Here is a 23,590-nt window from a genome sequence, read left to right on the forward strand (position 1 = left end):
GCACACTCATGCAGGTAGGTACATTTAACCTCTGCTTTTGACCCATCTGGTGCAGGACACACAGAGCAGTCAGCAGCCATGTACGGCGCCCGGGGAGCAGATGTTGGGGGAGTAAGGTGCCTTGCTCAGGGGCACTAGACAGGGTAGGGAGAATTCTCTTGGATTTTTTGGACAGATCAATCCAGGTTCGTCTTTTTGTTGTTTCTCCGTGGAATCGAACCAGAGATGATCCACCATTTGGCTGTCCAGCCAAATGGTGGATCGTCTCCAGCTTCTCCAGCGTCTGTGATGTCAGTTTGAAAACAGGTATTTGAGAATTATAATAAATCTATAAATAACAAAAAAATTATCAAACAGAATAGGGTTCTAGGAAAATATTACATTTTCAATGTCTGTGCCCTATGTCAAAACAAGATCAAGAGTCTGACTGAAACAGTAAGTGGGGTTATTCACATTTTCAGTAAAACCAATTGGATGCGCTGAAAGTCTATTAATGAGTTAAATGCTGAAATAAGGCTGTTGATGGCAAAATCTCTGCGAATGTTGAAATCACCTACTATAACGATTGTATCTGTCCTAAGAACGAGCTCAGATAAAAATTCAGAGAATTCAGATATTACGCAGAGTCATAGGTAGTTGGACAATGGATAATAGCTAGAAGAATTGCTGATTTCAGGCTTGGATGTACAAGGCTGATTATGAGACTGTCAATTTAGTTATAACTATCTTTAGGCCGAGGATTGATAGATAAGTCAGATTTCAAGATTGCTGAGACCCCTCCACCAGTGCCTGTGCCTCGAGGAAGATGAGTTTTAATTGGAGTGGGGGGTGTCACTTCATTTAAACCTACATATTCATCTTTTTTTGCAGCAAGGTTTCAGTTGGACACAGTAAATCAAACTTATGGTCAGTAATCAGATCATTAATGAGTCAGGATTGAGTGAACTGATATTTAATAAACCTCACCTATTTGTTGGTACTGATATAGTAGTTGTATTAACATGTATTAGGCATGAATATATGACTGCTCTCCCTGGTTCACAGAGTAGCCCCAATAGAAGTCTGAATGAATGATCTGTTATAGTTATTGTTGTTTGCTGTCAATCAATCAATCAATCAAATTGTATTTGTGTAGTGATTAAAAATGGTTCTACTGATGACAGTTAATGTCAATTCGGTTCAACAAGTATCCAGAATAAGACGGGACGGGAGGCTGAGATATCAGAACAAAATACAATTTATTTAATAGATGCAAATGGTTTAAAACAGACTGCTCAAACAGTAAAGTGACATTTGCAAAGGTTGGAAAAGCTGGCCTGGACTTGATATAAATGACAGCTTAAAAAAGAGAGAAATTAACCTAGGCTAACCCTGACCCTAACGGATTTTTACATTTTTGAGAAAACAATTTCAGAGAAAAAAAGTATGCCTATGGCATTGGCTCAGTGAGCACATCCAGCTGTAGTAGGAGGACAATCAGGTGATAGCTGACGATTCCTCAACAGTTTAAGAGGCAGCAAAGAGCTGCCACAGAGGACTGACACACATGTGGAGGACAGAAACACTGACAGAGAGACTGGAGAGATACCAAGAGAGTTGAACTCGGCTAGCACAGGAAAAGGTTATGTTGTGGGATTTATGTTTGATTTCTAAATTTATGTTTTATTTTTTAAATAATGTTAATAAACATTAAACCAGTTAGGACCTGTCGTCTGACTGTTGTTGGGAGACCCCCAGTGGCACCCAATATGGGGCCAAACACAGCCAGATCAACAGCAGATCGGCAGTCGACAGTGGAATTGGTTAAAATGGTGGATAAGTTCTCAGTGATGCAATGTGAGCATGCAACGTGAGCAGACAGCAGCTGGTTGCCCGTCCAGGTACAGGTGGGGAGGAAGACCCCACTTCTGTAACATCTCCTGTGTTGTGTCTTTAATCCCAAGGTTTTCCTGTGTATTTTTGTGCCCAAAGGCATTCAATAATTCTGATGACCCCTAACTTCTGTTCCACTGGGTGATGTAAGTCAAATAAGTGAGTAAGTAAACGATGCACATGCAACTGCTGCCAAACATTAAGAAAAACAGAAGTACATCTTTTTTACTGCCAAACCCAAAATATATGATCTCAATGCACTTGAATTAGTAAGGCTTAGACGATACAGTATTATAGAGAAGCCCAAAGATACCACAATGAGCAAGGAATTAGCAGGAAAGGAGAGAAAATACCTTTTATCAGGAAGAACCCTCTAACTCAGGAGTGTCCAAACTACGGCCTGCGGGCCAACTGCGGCCCGCCATCCATTTCTTATTGGCCCGCATCAATGTCTTAAAATATAATATATAAAACTAACAATTTAGTAGTACTTAAATGGCACTTACTTATAGCACTTAAGAAATTTTACTTTCTTGATTATTGTTGTTCTGGGTTTGTTCCCTCGGGATTGATGCACTTAAGGCCGGTGCATGCTTCTGCGTTTTCAGAGACATGCAAGAAGGGGTATGCTCAAGAGCCCCTTGCGTGCCCCTTGCGTGCGTTGGCCAATTTTTTCAACTATACGACAAAGCTACGCAGGTTTCACGCAGCCCGCAAGGCTGTGATTGGTCCGCTAACTACATCCTTTCTGAAGTCACATTTCCGGTTTCATGCCTCATAATACCGGCAGAAACTACGGAAGATTTAGAAGAATGAATATGGACCAAATAGAAGAGCGTTTGGCATAAGAGGTCCGAAAGTATGACCACTTGTATTGACGGAATACAAGGACACGCAGATGGCCTGCAATTTTTGGAAGGACATCTCGGCTAACGTCGGTTAGCAGGTCGATGAAGGTACGAAGCTGTGGAGAAAGATCAGGGACAATTTGTCCTCCAGAAAAAGTAATAAAGTAAAAAACAGTCAACGACGACTGCCACACACAAAGAAGGCGTCTCTCAGGTCGTCTTGGAAAAAAAACGTTACTCCGACTAGTGTTCTAGTGGTGAATTGCTTTGCAACTGGCGCAACCCTTGGAAAACCATAAATTAAAACAAGTCCATCAACACAACTGCATGAAAAGATGCAGCCGCAGTTGCAGAACCATGCGCCGGCCTTTATTACAAGTCGCTTTGGATAAAGGTGTCAGCTAAATGTAATGAAATGTAATATAATGTACTATGTCCCACTGTAATGCACTTCTCAGCCCTGACTTGCCAGCTGTCCCTCAGAACACCACCACATCCCTCAGAACGCCGCCATGCTACCAGGCGCACCCTGACCGATGCGGTTGAGTGGCACTGACAACAGTCCGCTCCAGGGCAGTGGGAGATTCTCAGCTCCTCCACAGGATCAGGTGAGGGATGGATGTAACGGATTAATTCCGCTGCGAAGAACACTTCACATCTTATCACCACAAACATTCTTGACATCTCTATCGCCGTCTTCTACATGTGTGACACCGTGTAATAATAATAATAATGATAAGAAGTATTATTATTGTGCGTTCAGTCATCGTATCTCTCTCTCTCTCTCTATCTCTCTCTCTCTCTCTCTCTCTCCCTCTCTCAGTGCATGAACCTTAAAGGCAATGTGTGTAAATCTAGACGGGGTTAAAATATATTTTCATTGTTGACCATAAGTTATTCCAAGTATCTGGCCACAAGTTTGTAAAATTAAGTAAATGACCTGACCAAAAGTTGGATAGGCTTCAGTAAGGAGTAAAATAAGCCTGAATAACACATATGGGAAATGTTTAGTGTATTTTGATAAGAAACAAATAAACACAAACATAAAACAAAGAAGGGGCGGATGGGGCAGAGCATGTTATGCTTGATTAATGGTTAGCAGTATACCAGTAGTTTTCACTAAGCCAGCTGTTAACACAGTAGTTTGGAGCACTGAGTGTAGAAAATTTGTATCTGAATTAGGAATTTATTATATTGTATATAAACTATATTCTACTACAGTAAAACATCTAATACAATCACCAGCCAGAGTGAAGAAAGAGGAATTAACCAGTTTCAGTTTTTCAGATCAGTTTCAGTTCTGTTCAAGTAGCTTCTAAACTGAGTTCCAACCACTAGTCATTTTTGCAAAAAGCTTCAAAAGAGCATGGTTACATTCAAGTATCATCACCTTTTATTGGCGATAGTCATCGTGACTGGAGCAATGGAGAGAGTCAGGTGACAGAGCTATACTATCAACTTAAAAAGTTAGATGAATTGCGCTCCAAAATACTGAACAAAGATTGGAGACCTCTGTTTGTTTCCTTCTTCAAACTGATGTCAACATCTAATCATGACCTTTCTTTAAATTAAGTTTTTTTTTTACCATGTCATTATCATAAAGCAGACAAATATTTATATTTCAATGGTGATTAGTTATAGTTTATCTACTGTACTGTAGGGGGTAATAATTCAGGAAACACTTAGATGGGTCATATCAGAACAACTACATGGTTGCAGGACTTCTAACATGGCTGTCAGGTGAGTCATTATAGACAGTGAAAGGGTGGGGAGCTACTCTGGGCCCAATACAATATTTTAAAGACTAAAATATTTGTCTGGGTGATCACTTCTTGATGTGTGTCATATACACATGTACGTAGCTATTACATGTTATCACTGACAAGCATGATGGCGACTGTCAAGAAAAGTAAATGTGGAATGCAACACTTTCCAAAAAAGCTGGAAAAACTATATTTTCTTTGTTTAGTGAGTGGGCTGAGTATGTGGGGACCTACTCAGAGTGGTAAGATCAATATTGAGCATAATTATACCTGCAAACTAAACACAAGCTAGAGTTGTATGAACAAATGCACTTGGTCAGGTTAACACTTTTTGATGGAGCTTGCCTTTAACAACTCCAACAACAAGACAACATTCTGACTGAGACAATGTTCTGCAGCCAAGGTATTTGTAAATGAGCAAATGGCTAAGAAGCTGAAACCTCATTCACGAGGAGCATTTTTGAATGCTTTTTACTACTGCTGAGATACTTTAACCACTCAAATTAAATTGTTCCAGAATATTTCGAAAATTGGTCCAGTTTGTGTTCCTAGAAACAATCTTTTAAAAGTCGAATTTGCATTGTTTTCATTTATTCACCATCTGGGGGGATAATGTACTCATTATTTAATCTTTAAAAATCCTGATATCAAAATCCAATTTGCCATATAGAAAATGTATGAGTATATCTCTGCAACTACAGGATCAATATGAAGAATCTTGGTATTTATATGAAGACAACACTCGTGAGATTTCTGCAGACGTCAATGCATCAGTATAGTTGCCACTAGCTCAGAGTAAATGAAGATATACACAGGGGGATATCTCAGCAGCCCATTGGTCAATCTGAACGGTTGATGCCTCTAATGAACTGTCAGAGCCAATAGAATTGAGGGACAACTGCTGAATTGCAGCTAGGCACACCAATCACCAACTGAAAGGGGGGACAAGACGTAGATGATAAACAAAGACCTGCACATCACTCTATAACAAAAAATAGAGACCGTCAGCAACCAATAAAAAAACACAAAAGGGACATTGCATTAGCAGTCTGTACCAGAATTGTGGTCCAAGACATTACTTATTGTGTCAAAAAAAACATAGTTGAGACAATTTGTATAATTTTCCATTGTTTTTGCTGCTAGGTGTGTTTTGGAATTACATTACATTACATTTCATTTAGCTGACGCTTTTATCCAAAGCGACTTACAATAAGTGCATTCAAACCCGAGGGTACATACCAAGGACGACAAGAATCAAGAAAATACAATTTCTTCAAATAAAGCAAAACTACAAAGTGCTATAAGTAAGTGCCATTTAAGTGCTACTAAAGTGTTAGTTTCAAAAAGTTGTTAGTGTTTTTTTTTTGTTTTGTTTTTTTTTATTTATTCAAGGTAAAGTCGGAAGAGGTATGTTTTTAGTTTTCGGCGGAAGATGTGTAGACTTTCTGATGTCCGGATGTCAATGGGGAGCTCATTCCACCATTTAGGAGCCAGGACGGAAAACAGTCGTGTTTTTGATGATTGTTTAGCTCGCAGTGAGGGAGCAACGAGCTGATTTGCCGAAGCAGAGCGGAGTGAACGGGGTGGGGTGTAACGTTTGACCATGTCCTGGATGTAGACTGGACCGGATCCGTTCACAGCATGGTACGCAAGTACTAGTGTTTTGAACCGGATGCGAGCAGCCACTGGTAACCAGTGAAGGGAGCGGAGGAGAGGAGTAGTGTGAGTGAATTTAGGTTGGTTAAAAACCAGTCGAGCTGCTGCATTCTGGATGAGCTGCAAAGGTCGGATGGCAGTAGCAGGTAGACCTGCCAGGAGCGAGTTACAGTAATCTGGACGTGAGATGATCAAAGCCTGGACCAGAACCTGCACCGCCTTCTGAGTGAGAAGGGGGCGTATTGTCCTGATGTTGTACAGCATGAATCTACAGGACCGTGTTGTTGCAGAAATGTTGGCAGTAAGGGAGAGTTGGCTGTCGAGTGTTACGCCCAGGTTCCTAGCGTTTGATGTTATGATGAAGTATAATGACTTTTACTGGCTTTGTGGACATGTACAGTTTGTGTGTTTGTTCAACATGCTGATTTATTTGCCTGGTGTTTGAATTATGTTTGGTTTAGGGGAGAATGTCATGGACAAAACTTTAAATTTTGTTAATTTTGCCTCGTTACTTTTGTAATGTCTAATGGTCCAGAACCATGTCACCATGAACTATTGCAAAGCAGATTACTGTTATGGAACAGAATATATCAGTACAATAAACACTGGCCAAAAGGCATTTTGTACGTCTTTGCTAGCCATGCATCAACCAAAGGTGATTTGTCTAAGACTGACTGACTTTTTGCCAGTAAATCATCATTACTCCCATCGGCCACCAGATGCTCCACCAAAGAATAACAATTCCAGCTATCACATTTGAGAGGTTATATGCATTTATATGATATGTATGTGTTCAAAAGTGTAGGATGTTTGAGAAATAAAAATCCCTGCTTCAGGTCATATGGACCTACTGTGCTCAGTGTCTGGGGAGCATTAAGACAGAGGTTAAACTGCTTGATTATTTTACTGTTTTTATGAGATGTAAATTTTACTTTCGATAAGAATTGCCTTTGAAATAAAGTCTAATTTTATATTATTGTATCCTCTTTACTCTCATATCACAAAGTTGGTCACTGAGCTGAGGCATTAACTTGTATTTTAACAAGATTAAAATATATTTGTCCTGGAGATTAGCATAGTTAAGTCCCCCTTTTTTGGCTTTTGGGGTGGCAGCAGCAGGCTTTGATCAGTGTAGCACAGCAAGGCCCAGGCTTGGCCTGGCCATCCAAGGCTTGGGTGTGAAATTGGTCTGATGTCATCCCCCATTCTTCACCTTCATCAGCTTTCAGCCACCGTAATTATATTTCCGCCATAAAGCCCCTGTCCCTTTCATTCCATATTCCAGGTTTGACTGGGAAGAGTTTAGAGAACTATGGCTAAATTACTCAGTGGGGGGAAGGGGGACTGCCTCAGCCACCTTTTGTCTGACAGAGACACATGGGACATCAATATTTTGTGATATGTATTTTTCTTTTCTCAGCTCACCTGCCCTTTGCCTTTGCCTGTTGGATAGGTTAAGTTTATGACAAGGAGATGGGTGAACTTTTGGTAACTAAGATAATGTTTCCTCCTTGACCACAATGATCTTTTGCTGGAATAGATTTAACATGTCTCTCAACATGTGCATGTGTCTCAACAAGCAAACAAAACACTTGTGATGGGTTTTAGTGTTACAATTCCAGAATTAATAGATTATGACAAGTGGATCAAGAAGGTTAACTGGATGTTGCTGCCACATTTTTCCAGTGATGCAAATATCCCAAACTGCAAGCATTTATTTTCATTCAAGAACTTAAGTGGGATAAACTCATTTCAATTCAAATCCCATTCTCCATCATTTTAATTTGTCAATAAAGAAGATTCAGTTAAAATAACTAGCAAGAAGACCGTGAGTTGAGGAGATTCTCTTATATACAATCGGAAAGAAAGCTACGACATTACTTAAAACTTTTTCAAAGAGATTCGACCAAAAAGAGAAAAACTAGAAAAATCTTGAAAAAGAGCAAGAAACCGGACTTTATCGGCAGGTCATGTCTGAATACAGCTATATATAAACATTTGTGTACACATCTAGTTTTGATATTATTAGGACACAATTGCAAACAGACCTTCTTTCTTCATCTATTTTCCAATAAATTTAAAATGTAGAAGAAAGATGGTAAATGGAGATTTAGCCAAAGAATTTTGACCTTCATTAAACCTCCCAACCCCCCACCCTCAGTTTTCAAATGACACCCCCAGCGTTCCTCATCCAAGTCAAGAGCTGCTCAGCTTTTCAAGACAGCGACTTTTGAGCGTAACTTCCACATACAAGCCAGCTAATAATGAAATTGCAGATGAGGCCCCTGTAGCCATTCACAGGTCAGTGCTGCTGCCAATGCCAATGGACAAGTACCAGACAACTCTCTGTCTTTTTGTTGAAGGATGTCCCTCTGAAATACTAAGATATATCTTACTTTCTCTCTATTTTCTTTTCTCCACTGTTTCTCCACCTCACTTAGTTGTTCCGGTAAACAGAACCCAGGCATAGAAAGATATTTGGTTGAATTTCTGATTGTGGTAATGCTGATGTTGGACTTTTATAATTATTCTGTCCTAATTTGTCAGTCATGTGTTTTACATTGCCTTTTCTTTTGTGACTTGGAGAAACGCATCATCGCAACATCACTAGTGAATAATGTTGGAGTTGTTCAATGTAAAAGTTTGTATTGGATCAAATATATTGAAATAACCTGTAATTCAAACATAAAACAATAATTCTGTTTGCAATGTCAAAAATGTCAGGAAAAGAGGTGTAGGTCTACTTTGTAAAAGTCGCTGGGACTTATAATCAATCGATTTTGGGTTTTTATGTGTAATAAAACGGAATGAATGTCCTGATCTCATTTGTTTTGTTTTAATAATGGATAATGCCTCAGCAGCCGGTCAATAAACTGCCCACAGCGGGTAAATTTTGTGGTTTTTATTGCAGCTAGAAGATTCAATATTTCTGTAGACTGACAATATGGATCTGAATTGTGGTTTGTTGAGTTCTGGATAGAATATTCAAAGGAAATGTATCACTATTAAATTCAGTACTTTATACATGTATAAAGCACAATGTGGCTGAGTACTTGTTTGTCACAAGAAATGCACATCTTGTGTTGGGCCCAAAAAGAGAAAAACATTAGTGTATTTTAAATCTTGTGTATCTAATGTTTAAAGTTAAACCATGTGAATGGTAATCTAAATGAATATTTAAGGCTTCACCATGCTCTAAAACCTTTCACCCCTTGGAGTGAATTTGGGACCACACTCACCTCAGCTGCTCAGATGTATTTATGTTATGTTTATGTGAAATCTGTGACACCCAGCCACCATCAGAATAAAGAAAATGACAGGCAGTATAAAACACATTATTTAACATGATGAAAGATTAATACTTTAGCATGGAGCTAATCTATTTTCAAGAGCATCGATTAAAATGAGACGCTTTAAACTTGTATTACATCTTTATTTACAATGATTCCCCATGAGGCCTAAATATCATGTCACTGATGTTGTGTAAAAACCTGGTATCTCCAAAAAGATCAGGTCTGAGAAGTTTAGAAAAGCTGTTCGAAAAAGAACATGTAGATTGCAGCTTAAAAAATGCTTCTATGAACATAAAGATTTGTCTTGTAGTTATCTTTCCATTTTACAATTTTAAATAAACAAACATATGGTTATTTTTCTTTTTAATGGAAATTTGAACATGTGGGGTAGCCCTTAACTTAGTTATATATAATGTCGTTTTTTTATAAAAAAAAATATATTTACAGTGTACCTATAAGGTAATATAACAGTATCACAACTGGTCAAGATAAAGTTAAACTAATCTGGTGCGTAGCCTCAAAATGAAAGCAAAATGTAAAGGGAGGTGTGTCCTGGCCCAATAACACTGAGTACTTGTGTGGCCTTATAATATTGTAGAGGCTACTGAGTTTTCATTCTATAAGTTAGTGGTGAGTAGATAGATATATAAGTATAATATAATAGTTAATACTGAGAGCCCATGTCATGATATAGTTAAGTCTACTGAGTTTCCACGTAATAATAGTAATGAAGAGTACTCAGAACGTATTGGTCAGAACGTTGCACGGCATCGCCTCTCCTGTGATTCCATTGCCAGATGCTGGAGGTCAGTGTGTAGACAGGAACAACGCTGTGGGTGGAGCAGAGTAACTGCTGTCATTTAAGGCATGTCTCAAATATGAAATCTGAGGTGCTCACTTAGTAGAAGAAGCACAAGTTGTCGAAAAGGAAGACCTGATGTACTTGGCTGTGCGGACTGCAAGGTTCCAATCTCATCGTTATGCTATTCATTATCGGCATGTTATCAAATCAACAATCAAAATCATCATCAGATCACCATCACAGCAAAATATTAAATGAGTGTAAAATATTGTTCTGATGTTAGTTAAGGGTTACAATAAAAACAATCTTTTAAAAAGTCGAATTTGCATTGTTTTCGTTTATTCACCATCACACCATAATGATGTCAATTATTTACATGTAGTAAAAGACAATGTCAGCTGGGGGGGGTAATATACTCATTATTTAATCTTTAAAAATCCTGATATCAAAATCCAATTTGCCATATAGAAAATCCAGTTGCTCTCTCGAGCAACTGGAGTTTGTATTTCCATCACGTTTAAGGCAGAAGTGTACGGGTTTGAAAATGAATGCAAGACAAAACCACTTGCTATAAACAGTAGTGAAAATAAAAAGCATTCCCAGCATCTTAAGACCACGATTTGGTCTGAATCTGTGTGAATCCGATCCAGTGAAGATGTTGCCTTCAAATATAAATGTTTTGCAGACAAAATAAGGCATGTGGGTTAAACTCCAAATCCCGTCCCCACACGTATAGATGTTCATCACGAGGGCCTGGGTTTGGGGCACTTCGGGAATTAATTGAATGGGTTTTGCTTTCAATTTAAATCTTGTAAAGTTTCGAATGTGTTTGTAATTTAAATGGACAACTTTTAAAAAGGACAATAACATGGGTTTTTCATTTCATCTATATAAAAATAGCTTCCTTACTATTGTCTCCGTATAAAATGGGTAAGAAATTCAAGGAGAATATTCACCACCGTGCAGACACAACAGTCTAAAGCCAGAACAAACAGAAAGGGCTCATCTCTCACAGAAAAGTCATTGGACTAGCATGTTCTTCTCATTACTTCCTCACACAGCGGATCCTTGATATGCGTCCACATATTTGGAGCCGACAAAGCTGCATTTCCCACGTTTCACCGGAACCCTAACAGGAACATATAGTTTATTGTGTTTCCAAAAATGTTGCAAGGTGATGATGGCGGGACAGTAATAAAATATTAATTTTTATCTAAATGCATAGGCCAATTTACATCTTAGGCTAATTTAAAAACACACATACACACACACATCTTTCTGAGACCAGAGACGCAACTGGTAAATACGAACTAAAAAACAGCAATAAATCAATACATTTTCTTTGGCCATTGTTTGCCAAACAAACAAATGTCATTTTCAGACCTCAAATCTCTGCTTAGGTCAACGTCAGACGATGCATGGGACACAGTAGGCTACCGTTCACAATCATCCGTAATTGTTTTTGACAATATGTCTCGGATACACACGGTTTGGTCTGTAGGCTATGTTGGTACGGGTGCACATCCTCTCCGAAGTCCGACTGTGAGATTATCACAGTACAACACTTGACTTAGATTGACACACACAAACACACAAACACACACACACACACGCACACACGCATAAAAACACACACACAAGGCAAACAAAAATAGTCTCTGGTCGGGTTTTAAATATGAATGCTGGTACTGAAGTGGAAGATTGCTTGTTTCTGATCCCCCCATTTCAATACACACACACACACACACACACATACATGCACAATTGTTTTCCGCTAGTCACTGTCCGATTTGTCGTCCTGGGACGCGGAGTGGTTGTACAGTCCCTGTGCCATGAGATGCAGCGCCAGAGAGTTTTTATTCCCGGTAGCTTTCTTGATTTTGGCCCGCTTGTTCTGAAACCATATTTTGATTTGGGACTCGTTGAGACCAAGGACCTGGGCTAGGCTCTGCCTCCGCTGCTCTGTCAGATACCGATTGTTCTGAAACTCAGTTTTCAACCGTTGTAGCTGCTCCGCCGTGAAGGCCGTGCGGGGCCTCTTGTCTTCTTTACTCGGGGTTGGCGACTTCTTTGGTTTGCGGGATCTGGGACCTTGGATAAGGATGGGGGTGAAGACAAAAAGGACACCGAGCAGTTAGAGTCAGTAGTTAAATCACAGGCAAGTTAACAGAATGGATGTTTTTTGTTTTTTTTCACTATTGAAAAAGGGGTGTTAGGTTTATATATATATTTATATATGTAAATATGTCTGTGTGTGTGTGTGTGTGTTTCCACTAAATACACTTCAGTGAGAACGGACAGAGGATGAGGGTGCAGATAGGGGTTGGGTTAGAATATGGAGGGGAAGTTAGGCGCCTCTTTCCCTCCCCGTTACTATAAGAGCTCTTGCATTTAACTAGCATTTACCATTGAGGTATTTCTCTCATGAAGTTATAAGGCAGATAAAAGAACAGATGGACAAATTAGTCCAAGCTTTGCGCTGTAATAAAGGGCAAAAGAATATAACAGGCTATAATCAAATGTTTCATCCAACAAGGTTTTACGTGTACATTAAAGTAAAAGGCTTTCATAATTTTTTACAATAAACAGCGAGGCTATCCTTTGACCTCTTTAAGAGAGAACTGCAGCCTGTAGGCCCTTTTGCTCATTTCCATAAGCTCGTCACTCAAGACTCAAAACTCAATATAAACTTTTTTTGTATCTATTTATAACAATAAAAAACTACATTTCTAAATTTCAAACTTGATTTTACTTTGGCAAAAACATTTCCAAATAGAGCGTTATCATCTGCTGTTAATAAAGTTTTGATCATAACAAAGGAAAACTCAAAGTCAACTATGAATGCAACTTTACCGCGAGCACAATTTGTGTTGAAATAAAGCAACACAGTTTAAAGCAGAAGGCGCGCAACATGCAGGAGACTGGTAGTCGGAATTGCAAAATGTTTCAAATTATTTTAGACCTCATTGTGGAGAGGATGTCCAAATGACAGGCTTATTTATTTATTTATTTATTTTTCATTTTTTCGTTTGGCAGAATAAAGGGCTTTAAGGCCGCGTTGTTCAGCATTTCACATTGAGTCAATCTCTTCTGTTACAGGACCCTCACTTTTTGGATTGCCCCGACACATATGCGCAAACACACACACCCCACCCCCATTGTCAAAAAAAATATGCTAATGTAATATTAACAAAGAAGACAGAGGAACAATGGCGTCAAACTTGGTTTTACTTCACTTTTCCACATTTAGATTTTACTTTCGCATAACAGACCTTTATATTTCATCTTTAATTTTAACACCTTTCGATGGCACTGTTAAATCCCATCGGCTTTATCCATATTTTCCAACTACTATCCAGATCGAAATTCATCCAAAACACAAATAAACTGTTTGTAATTCGAATGTAAAGTAGATATATTTGTGTAAAAATGGTTGGAGTATATTCTAACTAAGTTAATATAATTTCCTACTGCAAGTAGCCTATGGAATAATCGAAGACAATATTAGTTGTGACTATGACTTAGTCTAAATAGTTAGTATATTGAGTAGAATTGAGGAACGAACACTGAAAGAATAAAATGTGAGGCTATATATTTTTTTCGGTGGAATTTGCCTGCATAACTTTAAACTTGAAAACGGGTTAATTCCATCCACAAATAAGAGATGCATTTCAGCTTTTAAAGTGACTCGGGAATAACCTGTCGTAATTGAGCTTTGATGCATTTCATTGAATAACATTGTTTTGTTGAATTATGAAAAGGTGAACGAAGACTATATTTGTATGGTTTTATTTTTCACCAACCTGATGATGGACGGTCTGAGTAGCGGGTACAATAAACCCAGGCTGGCCACAGTATCGGGTTACCGTCAGGGGCCGAGCTGGCCTGGGGGCTGGTGCAGCAGTCCCCGTTGCCCTCTGCATCACCATCTATCAAATCTGGTCTCCTGTCCTCTGGGTCCAGAGGCTCTGCTCCAATGTCCTCCTCCTCGCCTCTTGGTTCCCCTTGTTGTCGATTAATTGTTTTGCAAGCCTTTCTCCCAGTTAGCTCCTCTCTTCGTATAACTACTGCCAGACTGTGTTCCCCTTGGACCAAAGTCCCGTCCTTCCTCTTTCGGCCAAAGTCCGGTCTTAAGATGTTGTCAATATAAAAATTGGTGATCGAGTGGGACTGCTGGTTGCCAGGTTGATGAATGAGGGGCAGGATGGCCCGGTTGGACTCCTCGTCTTGACTGGAGTCCTCTGGGCGATCTGGGTTTCGGCGAGCATTCTCTTCCATAATAATGAAGCCTGATCAAAGCCAGAACCTCTTTCTGTGATTCCTTCTTCAAACTAGCAATTCCAATTTTAGTGATGTGTCCTGTTCGCGTTTTTATCAACTAATTACAATATATAACTGTCCAAATCAGAACGAAATCCTCCTCTAGATTCTGCTCGGCACAAATGTATTTTGTATTATTATTTAGCCGTGAAAAGGCGCCTCTTATGATCTTTGACAAAGAAAACCCATGTTTCAGCTTGTGTTGGAAATCGGCTCCTCGTCGCTGAACCTGCTGCTCAGATTTAAGATTAAAAAAACTCTAGACTAAGCCAATTTGAAAAAAAACTAAAATGTAACCTAATTATTTTTTGCGGCTCCTAGCACAAAATTAGTGATGCTACAACAGCACCGATGTGCTTTTATAAGGACGCGGTTTAAATACTTTGACTGAGGATTTTGGTTCTCGTTTTCGATTGGCTGCGAGACGCTGTGGTGACGTTATACTACGGGTCTCGCAGGCACGTGCCTACGACCAATAGAGCGGGAGAGTTGGTGTCATGTGAGGTTTCCGGAATTCCCTGGAGGCGCAGCATATGATGCATTCAGGATACACCGGAAACATCTCGTTACTAGACGTAACACAACGCCTAGTTTTAAGGTGGTGGCAAGGGTACATGGGCCAACGCTTTAACATTGTGTTATTATAAGATTTGTCAAAAATTCATTGCATCCATGGGCTCAAATACTGAGGGCTATAATGTTTGGGCTACATAGTGGGAAGGAAAGAAATAATATGAAAAGCTAATATGGACTTGGCCTCTTAAGCACCCGACATGTATAAATCACAGTTTACAGGCAACACTTTGAATACAGTCTTTGCAATCTTGTTTAGTTATAGCCTGTTTCCCAGAACGAGCAGATGCGGTGCTACATACACATTAGGACTAAGCAGAGCTCATTCAGTCGTTTATAGGATAATAATTTCAGTTTAATGGAGCTCTAAAAGTTTGCTGTAAGATATTTAAGCTAAATAGCTGTTTATGAGCAATGATCCTTCTGAATTAGATTGTGGTGTGGTTGTGGTAAGATGTCGGTCAAAGTACTGATTATATCCAGCAGATTGCACCGGCATGTGTCGGAAAGAAATATTGTATTGTATATATATTTAGTTGACAGAAATGTAACTATATATATATATATATGAGAGACACACGCACAAACACACACATATATGTGTGTGTGTGTGTGTGTGTTTGTGCGTGTGTCTCTCATTTCACTTCATTGATATCACCACGCGATTTGCAGCAGTATATTTGGGCGAATAAGAACTATGGACTAAAGTGTAATTATCTGTGTATTTTCGGATTTTCACATCTAAAAAGACCGTATTATGTTGAAATACGCCATATCGTGGTGGCTATAATACTGAGCCTCCTGCGTCTTTCACAAAAAAGCCAGGACTATAGGCCACACAGTGGAGAGCCCGGACGGGGATGTGATGCTGGAAGCGGGAGTGGGACTCTCCCTCCTCTGTGCGTCGGCTCAGTCGGGTATGAGAGGTGTCTGCTCACACGTTTGCTCTGAAGCCGGCGCTGATAACCTTGTTTCTCTAACTGCCAAACCTTGGTTTTATAGTGGAGAAGAAGCTCTCAGATATTTGCAATAAAAGTAGACATATGTGATGAAAACGATTCCCTGAAACAATGCGCTGAAACATTTACAGTTGTGTAGCTGACTTAAGTGTACGAATCTCACGATCAAATGATCTCATCGTAAAAATAAAACGTCTGTAAATGGACGAGTCTGACGGCATCAATGTCTTCGTTTGAGTAAACTAAGACAACTGCTACCATCCCCCTGTACTCATGAATGTGTCTGGATCTGTCTCTGAACCCAATTGAATGTTTCCTGTCATGTTTCCTTTACACCGTTTACTGTCAACTAGCACCAGCCCGCTGCAGGCTCTTCCATCTACCTGTGACGTTAAGCCAATCAACAGCTTTGAAAATATTTAGGAATTCACCATCAACATTAACGCGCCTGCACAATAAATCACTGCTGAGACAAAGGCCTGACCTCATGATCGTTACTTTAACTCTCTACTGAAACTAGAGCGATTCACTTTTTTGTTTTATGAACATATTAGGCTACAGCATTTATATATTTTCGCTTTGATTTCTAGTGGGAGTGCGCTGTTACTACGACGCTTTTTATGGTAAAAACGCAAATTGCACGCGATGCAAAACATTTTCCTGCATCGATAGAAGGAGTCAATATCGCATTCAGACAAGCATTCACACAAAGGGTGTAGAAACCTCACAGAGATCCACATGTGAGGGATCCCACTCCCAGGACGGACAAAAGTGCAACATAGGCAGTGTGTAACTGAGAACATGACCAAAATAACCGTATTTAAAAGAATGATAAGAAGTGTTTTTTTAACATAATGGAGTGTTTCAATGTTTTTTTTACGTATTTATACAAGAGAATGTCTGATAGATATGGATGGAGCAGTAATGACAAATTAATTGAGGAGTTATTGTCAGTAATGGTAGAATATGTGAGTAAGCATATAATTATATACCATGATCAGCTGCCACCCACGAACAGGATCTTTGGGGTCACAAAAGCAGAGCAAAAAAAAACTATGTTTTTTAAATTGGCAATACTCATTTGATGAAGAACAGAACTATTCGTTTTGGATATCAAAAATGTTAGATCAGTTGAAAGATTATACAATAGAACATATGAGGCAAATTTCTTGTGAATATGGGCTAGACAAATACAATTTAATTTTATTCAAAATTCGTTTATGTCCATATATGCCTGTGGTTAAAGTCTACCCTGAAAATGGAAAACAAGCTCTGTGTCTCTGGAGTCTCCTACATTGTCTTGTTGCCCAGATGTGAGGTGGTCTGAGAAAAAGCTGAGGTCAATGGGGAACCTCAGTTTGCGGCCTACTTTAAAAATAAACAAACTGTGTCTCCAATTGATACGTGGGAAATGGAAAAGCTAATCGATGAACAATAGATTCTTTTTCATGCTCTAATACATTTAAGAGACCATCTCACTGCAAAGGCTTCCCTATGTTTGTCAAATTTAGCCTTTAACACATATGTGAATGAAAAATAGGAAAATAGAGATCAGTCAGTGAAAATGGGAAGAGGAAACATTTGCAGTCTTCATATTAATTTCATCTTTTCCCAGTATAAGCCAATGGTGCAGACTGAACATTAATGTTAGTAAGAGGGAAATAAGAAAGACTTTATCCCGAAAATCAACCACTTTTTTTTTTACCTCTTCTCGGCTCACTAGTTTTGCCCTTCCTCGCTGTTGAAATAAGGCTAAATCCAAATAAATTAACTTCTTATATGTTTTATGAAAATTACAGTAGATGTTTAAAATTCAGTTCCAAATGTCATCTATTTTACCAGTTGTTTTAGCCATGTACGTTTTACAACAGGCTGTTGATACACATTTGCATGACCTATGGGATTTGTACACATCACATGTGTTTCTTGAAGACATTTCACCTCTCAGAAGTTAAATACCTGAAACTGAAGAATTGTTTTTCTTTCTTCCTTTCTGTGGCTGGCTCAGGGTTGAGAGCGGTCATCCTCTAACCAGAAGGTTGGTGTTTTCAACCATTCCGCATGTCAAAGTGTCCTGAGGCAAGATACTGAGCCCAAATGCCCTGTGTCATGGGCAGCACATAGACGCACTGTATGAATGTGTGTGTGAATGTAAAAGTAATGTCCTTCTCCCTCAAACATGACTTTGGGTCCCTTGATAGTTGCTATACAAATTTAATTTATTATTTATATTTTTATGATCATTACTGTAAAGCATCAATTTGCATGGTATGAATGTATTCCTTATGAATTGGAGGTCCTACCTGGATATAGTCCTTGTTCTTTTCTGCCAGTTTTCCAAGAACCACTCATCGGACTGTCCCAGGCCTTTGACAGCATGTTGAAAGGCTGAGAGCTGGCTTGTTGTAATCACTTACTGCTTTAATTCTCATTATCATCATGCTGTTGATAAACCCAATGTGAAAGCAGCCCACAGGCCAGACTGACTGGTCTCCCTGGATTCAGCAGAGCTTGGCATCCTGCCCTATTGCTTTTTCCTGCATGAGTTCACAACAGTGCTGGCTGACAAAGGAAGGTTATGCACCATCGCTTTTTTAATTTCAAGAGGCCCCCTTAATATTCTTCTATACGGAAGAAAGGGATACAACAAACACAGGGATCTTCAAAGCAGTTTGTTGTTATGGATGTTTAGGATGTGCTCCTTAGAATGTCCAAAATTGAGCTGCAGATGTCTGTTTGTTTCTTTTACGTCAGAATGACATAAACAGGTTATCGGGACCAGCATCTATGGTGATAAGTTTGAGTTTTATCAGCGTCTTCACTCTCTGGGATAGAGGGGTCTTGACTGTTGACCTCTGCATCCATGTGCAGATGTGAGGACCTTCAGGTACAGAAATCTGTCTGATATAGAATCTAGATTCCTGTGAGTCAATAATTAGTATTGTATCGAACCAAAGACTTTTGGCGGCTGACTGAAATGTCAAAAAATAGTGTTGAGCTATAGATTTTTCCTAGTGCTGTCAAAAATTAAACTCATCTCATCTCATTTTCATCCGCTTATCCGGGGTCGGGTCGCGGGGGGAGCAGCTCAAGCAGGGGGCCCCAGACTTCCCTTTCCCGGGCCACATTGACCAACTCTGACGGGGGGATCCCGAGGCGTTCCCAGGCCAGTGTTGAGATATAATCTCTCCACCTAGTCCTGGGTCTTCCCCGAGGTCTCCTCCCCACTGGACGTGCCTGAAACACCTCCCAAGGAAGGCGCCCAGTGGGCATCCTTACCAGATGCCCGAACCACCTCAGCTGACTCCTTTCTAAGTGAAGGAGCAGCGGCTCTAATCCGAGTTCCTCACGGATGGCTGAGCTTCTCACCCTATCCCTAAGGGAGACGCCAGCCACCCTTCTGAGAAAACTCATCTCGGCCGCTTGTACCCGTGATCTCGTCCTTTCGGTCATCACCCAGCCCTCATGACCATAGGTGAGGATAGGAACGAAGATCGACCGGTAGATCGAGAGCTTTGCCTTGCGGCTCAGCTCTCTTTTCGTTACAACGGTGCGGTAAAGCGAACGCAATACCGCCCCCGCTGCTCCGATTCTCCGGCCAATCTCACGCTCCATAGTACCCTCACTCGCGAACAAGACCCCAAGGTACTTGAACTCCTTCACTTGGGCTAAGGACTCATTTCCTACCCGGAGTAAGCAATCCATCGGTTTCCTGCTAAGAGTCATGGCCTCAGATTTAGAGGTGCTGATCCTCATCCCAGCCGCTTCACACTCGGCCACCAGCCGATCCAGTGAGTGCTGAAGGTCACAGGCCGATGATCCAATGAGGACCACGTCATCTGCAAAAAGCAGTGACGAGATCCTCAGACCACCGAACTGCAACCCCTCCCCACCCCGACTACGCCTCGATATCCTGTCCATGTATATCACAAACAGGATTGGTGACAAGGCGCAGCCCTGGCGGAGACCAGCATCCACTGAGAACGAAACTGACTGGCTACCGAGGACGCGAACACAGCTCTCGCTTTGGGAGTACAGGGATTGGATGGCCCTGAGGATAGACCCCCTTACCCCATACTCCCGCAGCACCTCCCACAGTTTCTCCCGGGGGACCCGGTCATACGCCTTCTCCAGATCCACAAAACACATGTAGACCGGATGGGCATACTCCCAGGCCCCCTCCAGGATCCTTGCGAGAGTGAAGAGCTGGTCTGTAGTTCCACGTCCGGGGCGAAAACCGCATTGTTCCTCTTCAATCTGAGGTTCGACGATCGGCCGAACCCTCCTTTCCAGCACCTTGGAGTAGACCTTACCAGGGAGGCTGAGAAGTGTGATGCCCCGGTAATTGGCACACACTCTCTGGTCCCCCTTTTTGAACAAGGGAACCACCACCCCAGTTTGCCACTCCTTGGCACTGTACCCGACTCCCACGCGATGTTGAATAGGCGTGTCAACCATTAAATTAAACTTAATTTTTAAAATATTTAATCGCGTTAATCAGATTTATGTCATAGTCAACTCAAAATTAATCGCGATTAATCGCAAATTTGTATCTATTCTTTATGTCCCATCATTTTTTTTTTTTTTAATGCTCTATCAACATGGACAAGTGGATTGGCTTGCTTTATGCAAATGTTTTATTTTATTGAAAAACAATATTGCCAAACAGGGTGCTACAAATAAAATTATAAAGTGCACATTTCAGGTTAACAAGGACTCAGCCTATAGTGCAGTTAAACCATGGCTTAATATTTTCTTTTTTTTCAAGTTTGCTGTGAAAATAGCAGTCACACCTCTCAAACAGACAAACAACAAAATAACAAACAAAACACACAGGCAAGTGTCGGCTTACTTTGAAAAAAATTAAACACTATTTTAATGCATTTGAGTCCTCCCCATATTTGTGGAAAATTTATGAAATAAGAAGTACCCTGTTTTTAAATAAATAAAAACATATAGCTGCAGCCTAATAGCTTTAAAAAATATATTTTAGTTGGCGAAATATTAAAACAAAAAGCGAGAGCAGGTCAGACTGGAGACAGATACTGAAGCTCGGTAGAAACCAACTGCAGCTTCTGCTCTGATCAAGAAGCTAAGGCGCTGATATCTGATCAGCTGAGACCAGAGAAACTCTGTGTTTTCACTGTTTCCATAGTTAAGAAGCAGTCAGTCACTGAGCTCTGATCTCACTGTCTCTCTGAGCGAGTGCTCGGGGGCAGGGGGCGGGGCTACGGTACTATATCTGGAACCACACCGAGATGCACTAACACACTCGCCCGCTCCTTGTACTTCATGATGGCCTGATACGACGGCATGATACATGTTAAAACCATTAGCTTGTGTGGGGACGGAGAATATAAAATCAGATGTAATTGATTTAAAACAAGTTATTTCCTTTTGCTAAAAAGTATGTAGTAGGATTACAAATGTAAAAAGGTGAGCCAAACTAACAAAATAACTTTGTATGACACGATAGGTTTGTCTGGCGAGCCAAGTGCAGTTGCCATGACTTGAAGGTTGTCAAGGCTTTTAAATTCTTCAGGTTCCTGGCGTCTCAGGGTGTATGCCTCATTGGTGTAGCAGCATTGGCTGACCAATCAGGGAGCAGGCTCCAGGAACAGGAAACAGCAGGTGGCGAAAGTAAGGGGAAGGCTACGACGTCCCAGCCATAGATATATATAAAGGCTAGATGTCTCAGCCAGCGAAGTCGAACGTCCGCACATGGCGGCCATCTTGCCACAGGCACGTGGTACGTACTTTCAAAATAACCATAACTTGCTAAATTCTCAACCGATTTTTAAACGGTTTGGTTTGTTACAAACGTCAGAGATGTAGTTATGACACTGCATACTTATGAATAATTATGTTATTTTCTAAAAAATAGAAAAGTGTTCTATATAGGTACAAGATTTCCCTTAACAAATATACATCAAGATTTTTTTTTATTTAAAAAGGACATGTACCACTACTAACACAATGTTATGGGTGGGCAAGCTGCCTGTGGCAAGATGGCCGCCATGTGCAGACATTCAACTCCGTTGACCAGAAACGCGGACCAGGAAGGGCACACCTTGACGCACAGGAACAAAAACTACACAGGAAAGGGTTGGACACAAGAGGGGGCTGTGACACCACGGTTTAACTGACCGGAACAGGAGGAGCCCAGACAGAACCTTAGGCATGAAAACTGGACTGAGGAAAAAAACTACACCTGACCCATCCAGTTAGCACATATTCACAAATCACAATTTATCTTATAGGGCCTAACAAGGTGCAACATCCTCTTTCCTTAACCCTCAATACCCCACCAACAGGGGTAAAAACATAGAAAACTCAGAGAGCCATATATGAGGGATCCCTCTCCCAGGATGGACAGAGGTGCAATAGATGCAACGTGTAACTGAGAACATCAACAGAATAACAGTATTTACAATATTGAGGTTTGTAACATAATTGGAAAGTGTATCAACGTTTAAAGTATTTGTACATAAGAAAATGTCTGATGGAGATGAAGGGAGCAGCATTGACAAATTAATTGAGATATTGTCAGTAACGGTACAGTTTGTGAGTGGGCGTATTGTATGTAAAGCAGTCTTGTTGTAATCTTAGTCGATGCTCAGCTGGCACCACGATCAGTATCCACCACCATAATCAGATGCCACCATCATGATACACCACCACTATCCAGGATCCAAGATCCAAGAACCACGATCGACGATCGCAATTTCTGATTCGCGATCCGCCATCTGATCCCCAATGTGACCACAGCTGCGCCCCTGGATCTGCAAAGCATAAAGCACATAGACTGCGAGGAAAAATTCAAGTCAGCAATATGTATTGATGAGACATTAATGTGATAAAGAGGGTGAAGAGGAAAAGAAAAGCTCCCCCAACATAATAGACCTATAGCAGCATAACTGAGAACAGGTCCAAGAAAAACCTGAACCAGCTCCCTGCCCACTGTGCATATTGTACACCCCTCTGCACCCCTATGGAACCGGAGAATCAAGGCACTGCCAGCCTCATTAAGTTTATATTTGCCAACACAAACTGGTTCGATTGCTGCCACCATCTCTTGCAAAGTAACTGCCTTTCAATTCATATTGATAAGCCTCCAACTGGAACTGCAAAAAAATAGACATGATATACTGGGCAGAATCAAAGTAAGCATCCACCTAGTGCTTCCCCACACCAGGTGGAAATGCAGGTGGCAGGTAAAAAGGGAGGGAACACATAGGACCTGTCACGGTTGTGGAAGGAGATGGACCCAGATGCAGAGATGTTTAACAAAAACAACTTATTTAATGTAAAAAGAACTAAACTAAACAAAAAGACAAGGAAGGTTACACGAGGGGTTCAAAGTGAAGAGGCTCAGGGAATCAGGACAAGGCAGAACAGGAACCACAAAAACCAAGAAGCAAAACAGACAATCCGACAAGGACAAAGGGAAAGACAGAGGCTTATATACACAGGGAAGGCAGGGGTAATTGGCCACAGGTGCAAC

The 23,590-nt window shown here is 40.5% G+C and overlaps 1 protein-coding gene across 1 annotated transcript; it reads right to left on the minus strand.

Moving 5' to 3' along the window:
• Positions 1-12,002: 12,002 nt before the first annotated feature.
• On the minus strand, positions 12,003-14,589 carry LOC133968832 (homeobox protein engrailed-1-B-like). Its single transcript, XM_062405052.1, has 2 exons — positions 14,038-14,589; positions 12,003-12,325 (listed from the first exon to the last, which is right to left on the minus strand). Exons 1-2 carry the CDS (start codon positions 14,510-14,512, stop codon positions 12,009-12,011), a joined length of 792 nt encoding a protein of 263 aa, XP_062261036.1. The 5' UTR covers positions 14,513-14,589; the 3' UTR covers positions 12,003-12,008.
• Positions 14,590-23,590: the final 9,001 nt, after the last annotated feature.

The sequence above is a fragment of the Platichthys flesus genome, chromosome 14, assembly GCF_949316205.1.
Source record: "Platichthys flesus chromosome 14, fPlaFle2.1, whole genome shotgun sequence".
Taxonomy (NCBI): domain Eukaryota; kingdom Metazoa; phylum Chordata; class Actinopteri; order Pleuronectiformes; family Pleuronectidae; genus Platichthys; species Platichthys flesus.